Source organism: Suricata suricatta, chromosome 2 (assembly GCF_006229205.1).
Source record: "Suricata suricatta isolate VVHF042 chromosome 2, meerkat_22Aug2017_6uvM2_HiC, whole genome shotgun sequence".
Taxonomy (NCBI): domain Eukaryota; kingdom Metazoa; phylum Chordata; class Mammalia; order Carnivora; family Herpestidae; genus Suricata; species Suricata suricatta.
This window is the reverse complement of record NC_043701.1, coordinates 64654807-64665692: the sequence shown is the minus strand read 5'-3', so window position 1 is coordinate 64665692 and position 10886 is coordinate 64654807. Positions and strand designations below refer to the sequence as shown.

Genomic DNA, 10886 nt, shown 5'->3' with positions numbered 1-10886 from the left:
CCTTGTATCGCTTCATGCAGTCCTTTTTTGTCCTGCCAGGCACTGCTTCTGCTATTTTTTCCCATCTTTCAGGTGTATTTACTGGGTATGTTTTCAAAGCCTGCTCCAAAAGCTTCTGTTCTTCTGTTGTCCAAGGGGTAAAATCTGTGCATGGACCTGTTTAAGAAAAATTATTTGAAAAATCTCATCCTGACAAAATTCTATTGCTGCACCTTCCCAGATGAATCTTTTGGTGCACAGGTATCTTGGTAAGTGGCCATTCAGATCTGTGGTAATTCTGAACAGACTTTTAGAGATGACACACACAAAAGCCTCTCAGGTATTAAATGAGAAAGAAACTTGAAGATCTAGCTCACATCCCCAAAAACCACTCAAAAGGTTTTTTTTTTGTTAAGTAAATCAGAAATATGTGTTAAAATGCTGGTCTCCTACAACCTAACATTATTCTTAACCGATTGGTTCAAAAACACAAGCATGTTACGAATCATAAGAAACTGCCTGACAGTTAAGCTTTTAGGCAGATGAAACCCTGAAAAACATTCTCAGTTTACACTGCAGGAAAGAGCCTAGGAAAATTAAGCCAAGTGCCCAAAGTTTCAGTGTGGCATTTTCAACACGTTTCTTGCAGAACCAAACGCCAACCCCTTGATGCTTGACAAGACTGCTCATACATGTATCAGAAACAAATATAGGTCTATACATCCCATTTCTGTAGGACACTGTTAAATGGTTTAAAAGCTGGATGAAATGTGCTTTCAAATTCCAGGAAGCCCTTAGTGGAATTTCCTTTCATAGGTCTGAAGCCCACATTTAACACCATCGATTTATCTCTCAGAAAAAAGATGGAGGGCATAAGAGGAAAACAAAACCCTTTAGAAGTGCCTTCCAAGTGTTTTGTAACTTCTTTTATTACTTATATTAAAAGACCCTAATTAATACCCAGCCTAGGGAGGAAAAAAAAATCGCCTCTATTTTTTTTTTTTTTTTTAACAGAGTGATAAGCCTCAAGAATACAGTAAAAGTGGGACTGTTAGAGAACAGGGGTAGTGAGTTATCAGTTGATCCCCAAAACATGCATTTGAACAGTAAGAAAACAAATCACATCCCAAATAATACCCACTTATGTAACAAATGTAATGCTCTCTGATACTTTCTGTTCATGACCCACTTGGGCGTCACAATTTAGAGTCTGAAACACACTGGTCCAGGGTAATCAAATTAGGTCAAACACCTAAGACAGTGTCAGCACCCCAGGAGCTTTTAACATTTTGAAATAATTTCAGAAGGACATAAAGAATCCCTGTAAACATTTTTACCATGCCTGCTTTTTCTGTGTATTTCCGACGTAATTTATTCTGAACCATGTAATAAGTTGCAGACATGATACCCTTTACTTCTTAGCTTTTTCCTTAAAAACAAGGACATTTTCTCACAATTAATTTTCCCAAGTCAGGAAATTAACCTTGATAAGATATTCTCTAGTCCATAAAGCTTATTCAAATTTCAACTGTCCCGATATCCTTTGATTTATAAAATCATTTGATTTATAAAAGAAACCTAACCTCTTCCCCAATGGCATCTGAGGTAGGGAAGAACTGTAGCTTTCCGTTATATGAATGTGCTTTAAAATGCTAGCTGTCCATCTGCTAGTCTGCTAAACACTTTATTTACTAATTATTCTGAATACAGACCCCTAGATTTTGTCTATCTTCACATAGTGTGGGCACAGTACTAGCATATTCTACATAGAGAAAAACAAGATTTCATTACCTTCAAATCGTTCTGAAGGTGTTGCATTGTCTGCTTGAGGCACCACTCCGTGTTCTTTTTTAAATTTATCAAATGCTTTTTTGTTTATGTCATCTTTTTGATGAGGGTCTGAGAAATGAAAATTTATTACAGGTCATCTCAGCCATTAAAAAAAAAATGCTTTACTTACTATTGAGACAGAGCATGAGCAGGGGAGGGGCAGAGAGAGGGGGAGACAGACTCTGAAGCAGGCTCTAGGCCCTGAGCTGTCAGCACAGAGCCTGACATGGGGCTCGAGCCCATGAACCGTGAGATCATGACCTGAGCCAGTCGGACGCTTAACCAACTGAGCCACCCCAGGTGCCCCTCATCTCAGCCATTAAATTGCATAGATTTTTTTTTTAAATATGCATTTGAGTTAGCAAAGAAATGGATTTTCTATAAACTAACTCACCAAGTTTTTGAAGACTCTTTGCTTTGCCAATAACATCTTTGGCGGTTCTCTTGACTCCAGAAGAAGAGTGGATGTTCATGTAATTAGCAATAACTTCCCATCTAGAGAACCAATACAATATATTTCAGAAGGAAACACCCCCCCCCCAAATAAAAGCCAGAACGCTCCTTTTATCTGTAATGTTATAGGAGTTAGCTTTATTATCTACAGAATTAACTCTAAATTGGTAGTCTCCTTACTAATACCTGGATTATGCTTCTCATGTTTAAACCAATTGTATATAATCTTGGTTTCAAATCTGTATAAAACCTTATAGATTCTGTATACAAACCAGAAAATCACACATTTGTGTACACTGCCATCTGGACATGTAAAGGGTAAGTCCTTCTGCAACAGCCTTAGTTTCCTCAACTAGAGAGAGGAGGAGGCTGGGTCTGTAAGCCTTCTTTTGAGTTCTAACCTCAGACTGCAGTAAGTTCTGGTTTGAGGTGGGAAGCCAGAAAGGATTAAGGGTGTAAGAGAGACCTTCAGAATACAAAAACCTAGTCCCTAGTACAAGCCACGATGGACTAAGCCAACACGAGTGTCATGGTTTATGTCTCATGATCTTCAATTTCTTGAGAAACTGATGAAGCCTCCATTGTATGGTGTACATCATGTATGTGAGCTGGTGTAAACTGAGACCACCACCAGGTTCAAAATGCACCCTGCTCTTTACACTTTCTACTGTGGCACAAAATTTAGACTCCAGCATTTCCCTGGAAGGTTCTTCTATAACCAGTGCTACCTGGGTGCTTGTCTGCATTCTCCCCAGGCTCCAGTATGTGCTCAAGAGAAGTTTCATTAAAGCCAGTACCTTGAATTTGTTCCAGCTGGGAAGAGGTTCACAGCTTTAATCAGTAATTGCAGATCGTCTTCTGACCAGTTTTTACTGCCATTTCCACTCCCACCAGCTGATTTCTCTGCATTCTTAGACGCTTGTCGCATTCGAGCCTCAGCTTCCTCTTTCTCTTTTCTAATTTGCTCATTTATTTCTTCTATCTACACAAATATCATAGATGAAGTCAGAGACTTAAAGTGTCTTGCTACTCTCCCTTTGTAGCTGGGGCTCTGCGGGTCTCACCTCTCACTATCCTGACAGTGACGGAAGGCCTCCCAAGCCAGCTCCCAAATCCGGCCATCAGCTGTTCACTCTGGCCTTGCCTCACTCTGGCTTCTGGGCTGCAGAGCTCTGCCCGAGGAACCAAGAACCACGCGCAGCCTGCCCTGCCCTGCGTTCACACTGTGTGACTTGTTTGCCTTGGACACTACTTGTTGAGGCTGAGGACACTGGGTTATTCACCCACAAAGGCCATTTCAAACCTCTCTTCAAGCTCATATTCTTTTCAGAAGAGACTCTCCTTTATTCTCTACAGAAAGGTAAAGGCAGAGAAAGTGGCCTGTGTTTTATCTTGAAGTTCCACCTTTTACAATGTTCCTCCCCATCTACCTTCAGACGTGCAGAGACAAAAAAACCTTTACTTGGCCTTGCTCTGTCAATGGCTCTCTTGGGTTGGTCATCTGGAACTCATTTCCCTCCTTCCACTCAGAACCAGTCACCCCACGGCCCGCGATTCCTGGGACTCCCATCATCCCTCACAGTCCCAATTCCTTCCAGCGCCAGTCTTCTAACTAATTACACTAATGGGGCACATCCTGCCTACAAATATTAACTCTTTGCTACCCAAACCTCTGCAGTAACGGTATTAAAAACCTGTTTAATCTGGCTCCACTTTCCCTGTCATTTCCCGTGTCTCCCCTATATGCTACGGTTCATGCTTTCCTCTGACCTTCATCTCACCCTGTCCGTCCTCCGGGCTGGCTGAAGCCCTTCACTGAGCCTTCCCTGACCGCGCTGCCCTGCACCAGGCACTTCCTATTTAACCTATAGCACCTACTGCAGACCCTCTATCTTTTGGTCCTCAGGCCTTTTTTTCCCTTCAGTGTAGCTTCCTGAACTCCTTTGTGGCAACCACAGTATTAGGCATTTCTCCAAACTACCTAGGCAGAGTGCTGTATATTATAGGTACTAATACTTGCTGCACTGAATTGTGTTTCTGGGCCTGTTTCCTCATCTGTAACATAAAAGGTGTACACTAGATAGACAAACATCTCTGTTACTTCTAAGTGTTAATGTCCTACAAAAATGCTCAAGGAATAGTCAAAACAATTATTAAGGTGCTAGACACACAAACACTTTACATGGTAACAACTATACAAAGTTCAATTTAAAACAATCAGAGCACTTACTAGAAGTAAACGTATTGGGGGACACAGAGAAATGAGATTCTTTCCCTTTTTAGTAACTTCTCTGTAAGGTGGGGAAATCCTGAAGTAAAAGCAATACTGTAAGCAGAACTAAATGCTAAATGCAGGTAGAAGGGATGCATTCTTCTATTACCTGTTTTTCCAGAGCAGCCTTTCCTACTTCTTTTGTAGACGATGTGAGTGTTTCATTCAAGCACTGTAAGCTAAAGGAAAAAAGAGATGTAACTTCATCCAAAGCCCAAGAAAAGACTGCAACAGCACTCCTATGGTTAGGTTATACCTTGCTAGCTCAAGCCGATCACAAAGTTTTTCCACTTCTTCCATCATTTTAACCCGCTCTGCCTCATTGTCAGAAAAGTGATTCCAGGTCTAGAAGCGCAAACACAAACATTTTCATCTTATCTACGGACACTGAACAATATGTCCATAAACTCAATAAGCAAAGCATTAAGTTCTCAAGAGATACCTCAAGTGAATGTATGGCCTTCTGACCATTAACATCCACAGTGACCTGCTTTCCCCTGACCTGCTAGCAGTAAAAAGCTTTTACCAAGCGGATGGAGAAGCAAAACGGAAAAAAGGTGATGGTGTGGAAGATCTCTGGATGTTATACAGTCAGAAGGATTCCTCAGAGAACCACCTATGAATCAAATTCTGTATGAGGACTCAACGTTCTCTTTTAGGCTGCCCGCTCTATCTTCTGTGTGCTGAACTATCACATTTGCCAGAAATTTTAAGTGTGAAATTTAAGAAAAAGATAATTTTTCTAATATCTCCTGTTCCTTAACAATTATGATTAAAGATTGTACCCAATGTCTCCCATTCCTTACTTCTCCTTGCTTTCTTAATGCAAGCAGTCTCACTCTAAGGTCCTCATGCTTTTACTGCTGACCCTTCCCTAGCATCCAAAGAGCATTACTGATTTTCCTCCTACTTGTCCACATCTGTCCTTCTCAGGCTCTTTTTCCCCTCAGCACCTAAAGTTGGGTGTTTGCATCCTCCACCCTCCTCCCTCTCAGCCCTCTCTCCGGGTGACCTACTCACGTGGCTCCTAGTGCCACTGAGAGAAGACCGATTCCAGAACTCCAGACTTGTACACCCAACTACCCACTCAGAATTTCCAATTGAGAATCTCCATGCGCTCAACACACCCTAAACTGAAGTCAACTGGTGGAGGTGGAAACGGCAATAAACTGAACTCTTCATTTCCTTTCAGCTTTTTCCTCCTTTATTTTGTTTCATTCAATTATACCATCATCCACCCAGTGTTCCATGCAAGACACCAGGACCCATGTAAACACTCCTGCTAACACTGCCTCCCTCCGGCACACAGTCAGTACCACCCAGGCAGCAGCCTGTCCTACCTCCCAAACACGGGCTCGTTCCATCCACCTGACTCTATGCCTGCCCTCTCTGAAAGGCACTATATTCTCACCTGGATTGTAGCAAAAAACTCCAACTGTCTCCACCGCTAGTCTTCCCTCAGCATCCTGACTGAAACCAACTCAGGGGCAGATATGAACTAGCAAGACACAACGTCCTTCTAGACCTGGCTCCTTACCTCTCCAGCGGTCTCTGCCTTGTTAAACCATACTTCCTGGATCTCTGCTTTCTCTGGTGCTCCCTGACCTCTCTCATCTCAGATCCCATACACATACTGTTTCACCTGGTTGAATCCTACTAGATCCAAAAAGCCTCCCTTGACTACCTTTCTTTTTGGTCCTTCCTCATCCTAGTGCTCATCTTAAAGTGTTTGAAATGCTTGTTCACTTGACATTCTCCACCATTAACCAGATCACGGGAAGGCGAGGACTGTATCATTAGAGCTACATCAGTTCGATCTAATTAGACTGCGTGCACATAGTAAGTGCTCACCAGATATCTGATGGATGAATACCTGAACTCTGGGAAAGGAGCAATAAAAACGGTCACCAAATGCCAAGTCTTTTACCTCATTTATGCATCATCTCTAAGAACTATTCAAGCTTTCTATTTTCTAATTGGCCTCTGAATTTTTTACTGATTTCTCATTATATGCCAAATATGCTACACGCTCCATGGCAATGATCTCACTTAAACGTCACAACTCTATTACTGGGTACTATTTCAGCTCATCTGCAGGCGAGGAAACTGAGGCACAAAGGGGCTGAAGGAACCTCCTGAGGGCCCATACACAGTGTTAAGTGAAGAATGACTTCAAAGCCAGGCAGCTTGCTCTCAGTCCATACTCTTTACCACCATGATCCACTGCGTCCTTCTCAAAACAATTTTCTCAGTGAAATCTGAGGGAAACATTTCACTTTTTCTGTTTAGACTCTTCTCTCACTGACCAAAAGCCTGAAAAGACCACCTGTGTTTGTATTCTGGTTAAATCTTTTTCACGGCCTGATGACAGAGCAAGTTAATTTTAATTGTTATTAACTGAAGATTCCGGGTGGCATATATTAAAATATCTGAGCCTCTGGAAAGTCACATGGAAGAGACTGTTTCTGCACAGTAAGCATTTACATACCTGCTGAATTTCACTCAGCGGCGTAGTACACAATGCCGTGTGGCAATCTCCAGCTTGGCAGTTCATTAACTTACTCATTCAGTGCTGCTGGATAAGGTTCAAACAAGACTGGCCTCTGACTCTAAGCAGTTTAAAATGTAAGAACAGCTCTTGGACAAAACCAACATTTGAAAACTTCTGAGATTTTTTGGTCAATATTTTTTGGGAAAACTACCTGAATGCAAACTATCCGTACTCCCCCGAATAATATTCTTTTACTTAGATAAAAATGAAACCTTTCAGATCCTTAAAAATAATTAAAATTTTAATGTCTAAAGGAACTTTTTCTAAGATACTGATTTTACACCATTAAATAAGTAACCAGCCAAAACCAAATTGTGGGACATTCTGAGGACAAATGATCTGGTTTCTCCAACAAATGAATGGCAATGGGGGAGGGAGGACTGGTGATGGCAGGGAGCTTGCGACAGACGCAACAGGAGACTCTCTAAAGGTCTTATTCAGGTCCTAATTTGAATAAATCAACTATAAAAAGACGTTGGGATAATCAAAAAGATAGGAATATGGACTATTAGAATATCAAACAAGTCTTTTGGGGGTTGTTGAAAAATAGCATGATGGCTATGTTTAAAAAAAAAACCTTGATCACAATTGCATCTGAAATTTTAAAAAGTGAATTTAAAAGCATTTAAGATGTTTAAATGAGATAAAATGCATACAAGAGTTTAATTACATTTGCACAGTATAAAAAAGAAATATTCTGAAGTTTAATTAGCAATTGGATTTACTTGTTACCTAGTACTGGTTCATTCACAGTCTGACGCACCTTGCATGAGTTTCGAAGTTTTTGCCTTTCCTTCTTAATGGCTTTTTTCTGGATATCTTTTTCCTTCTTTGCCAATAATGCTTGTTGTCTAACTTCCTCCTCTTCTTTCTCTTTAGCTAACCGAGCAGCTTCTAATTCAGCTTGTCTTTGCTTTAATGATGGAAAATACAATTATTTTAATAAGAAAATTAGGATTTCTAAATGTCTGAAATCTTATAAAATTCAATCTTTTAATAAATTAGGTAAAAATATGACATGTCAACTTATTGAAAATGGAAGGTTAAACTGAGAAAAGAAGCTGCTGAAGTTCTACATTTATTAAAAATACAAAATAGGCACATTAGAAATACGCATAGTGTTAAAGGGACATATACAACATATTTTTGCTTAATAAGAATTTGCTGGTAAGGAATATCCCTGTAATTATCAGTGGTACCAACTTACCAAGACTTATGCATAGTCGCTCCTAATTCTCTACTTTAAGATTGTATTTAAAAGAGATTTGAAGATTAGAGACTTTATGAACATTTAAAGTCTAGCTTCATCAAATGTCACCTTACTTTTTCTTTAGCTTCTTGCTCCTTCCGTTTTGCTTCTGCTTTTGCTTTCTTTTCTGCCTCTTTCTTGGCTTTTTCTTCTTCCTTAAATTTTTTTATCCTTGGATCACAGCTATATGCATTGTCTATCAGGAAAAAAAGTTAACTTTTTCAATTTCTAACATTTAACTAAAGATCCTTTTACATTAATTGACTGACTGATTTTGGGAAATTGCACATACGCGATCAAGAAACAGGGGCAGAGAGAGAGAGAGACTCTTAGGCTCCATGCTCAGCATGGAGTGGGACGCAGGGCTCGATCCCATGACCCTGGAATCATGACCTGAGCCAAAGCCAACGGACTGAGCCATCCAGGCAGGAACCCCAAAGAACCTTTTTAAAAATATCAAGTATACTTACCAACTAATGTTCTTATTCTGTTCATTTCTTCTTTTTTTCTTTGTGCCCTTGTTGCTCTGTTCTGCTTTTCAATCCATCTCCTTTCATCACGACTATGAAATAGAAAATATGGGAAACAAATTACTGACTATAGATGGTATGACTGGAAAATGTAATATTTTATAATTTATGTGTAAATTAATTTTTGTTGACTTTTTTAGAATACTCATGTCAAAGGTAATTCCCTACACACTCGAAGAAAACTAAAACAAGTTAAGCAAAACAGAAAAAAAATAATTTGCTGAATTGAGCTTTCATGACAGTTACATTCATTGGTCATTTCTTAAGCATATCCTAACCAACTACTGATTTGGCCCCATCTGGTTTAACTTGTGAGATGGGATCTCAAAATACTCAACTTGAAAAAAGATACACAAAGACAAAATTGATACAAAAAAAATATGTGGTATATTTTTCTATATCATCACAACCAAATAATCATCTTTATTAGGACTTACATACCATTCTGCTTTTTCTTTTTCTTCTTCGTCTAAATAAGAAAATTCTCTCCAAGAATCAAAATTATACCTAATAAAAATAAAAATAAAAACATCAAGCTAATAAATCTTCCTTTTAAAATTAAGTTAGGTGCATATCATGCTAAGAAACATTAATGGCAAGCGGATGAGTGTGTCTTCTAGACAACCCCCCTCACGTGGTTGAGCTAACACTATGCTCAAGGCGTCATCTTCCTCTTCACTAAATGACACTTGACCTGGTATGAAAATCTAAAAGCACATTCCGTACCCCTAAATTAAAACCACACCTCCCTGTCACCTCTCCGTTAGCTTTCTCTCTTGCCTGGAACTTGCTGAATTTCTCCCTACCTTCTCCTTTCCTAGTCTGTCAAGCCTGAAGGCAGCCCTCACAGTGGTTATGGCAACTCTGATTTGTATCCTCTAAAGGGAAAAGCAACTACAACTGGTAGAGCTATATTTGGTCATTTTTGTTTCACAATAATTTTATGTTTTCATTTACCAGATAATCAGAAAATATAGCACAAGTAATATAAATTGGCCATAAATATTTATTGTGTTCATTCAACATTAGTGAATCAGTTACAGAGACAAAAAAGCACCGCTTTCCTTGTTTATTCAGTATTTTTAAATAGCTAAATGAAAATAGGTTCATTTTTACTGAAATCAAATGGCTCCTTAATTTTCCTTTTTTACCTCTATAGTATGCTTGATATCTAGAAATGTCATGATTAGAAAATATTTTAAAAATCATAAAAGCCTAAATATCACATAGGAGATAATACAGCATTATGTGTAAACTATTATGATTATTTCTGAATAGAGTGCTTTTGTTCTGTGATTTTCCTATCCTTCAGTTAATTTATGAACAATCAAGTATTTATAGGATACTTATCCTTTTAAAAAATGACAGCATCCTAGGAACAGTGTATTCACTTACCAGAAAGAATAAAATGCATCTACATCTTCAAATGATGAATTCATATCACCAAGTTTAGGGACATTTTTTTTATTTGACCATCTGAAATAATAAAGGAGAATAAAAAATTCAATTCAAAATCTACACAGGTCAAGAGACAGGCTAATTTATTAAAAAACATTTTTTACTAATCCTCTACACCCCCTGGCACCGAGAGCTGGGCTGGAGTGAGGGGAGCAGTGACGTGCCGAACACCCCGGCGCAGTGAGAGGGGACAAGGGTAGAGGGCGGCGGGAGGAACAAGGAGCGCCGTTCTCGTCCTCAGGCGGTCCTCAGCTCCTGGAATCACAGGCTGTGGCGGCCGCCGCACTATAGGCAGAACAGGCGCCAGCCCCCTTTCCCAAGCTCACTTCCTCCTGCCTCTCAACAGGCAGCAAAGAAGCAACCTGAGGGCCCACAATTTTTTTTCCTTAGCGAGTGTGAGCAGTTGGGCTGCGGTGGGGAGAGTGGGGGAAGGGGAAGACAGGGGTTCTTAAGCAGGCTCCACAATCAGGGTTAGATCCCAGGACTCTGGCATCATGACCTGAGCCAAAATCGAGAGTTGAATACTCAACCAAATGAGTCACCTGGGCGTCCCCCAGATTTTAA

The 10886-nt window shown here is 39.8% G+C and overlaps 1 protein-coding gene across 3 annotated transcripts in view; it reads right to left on the bottom strand.

The window, feature by feature from the left end:
* Positions 1-10886, bottom strand: part of DNAJC2 (DnaJ heat shock protein family (Hsp40) member C2) — a 39145-nt gene that overhangs the window by 394 nt on the left and 27865 nt on the right. For all 3 annotated transcript variants that reach the window (XM_029927752.1, XM_029927759.1, XM_029927769.1), the window contains 11 exons: positions 10260-10340; positions 9306-9371; positions 8805-8896; positions 8409-8530; positions 7849-7998; positions 4791-4879; positions 4644-4713; positions 3060-3244; positions 2204-2304; positions 1771-1878; positions 2-156 (listed from right to left, as the gene is read on the bottom strand). In XM_029927752.1, coding sequence (XP_029783612.1) covers positions 2-156; positions 1771-1878; positions 2204-2304; positions 3060-3244; positions 4644-4713; positions 4791-4879; positions 7849-7998; positions 8409-8530; positions 8805-8896; positions 9306-9371; positions 10260-10340 — 1219 coding nt within the window. The remainder of the gene's footprint in view (position 1; positions 157-1770; positions 1879-2203; positions 2305-3059; positions 3245-4643; positions 4714-4790; positions 4880-7848; positions 7999-8408; positions 8531-8804; positions 8897-9305; positions 9372-10259; positions 10341-10886) is intronic.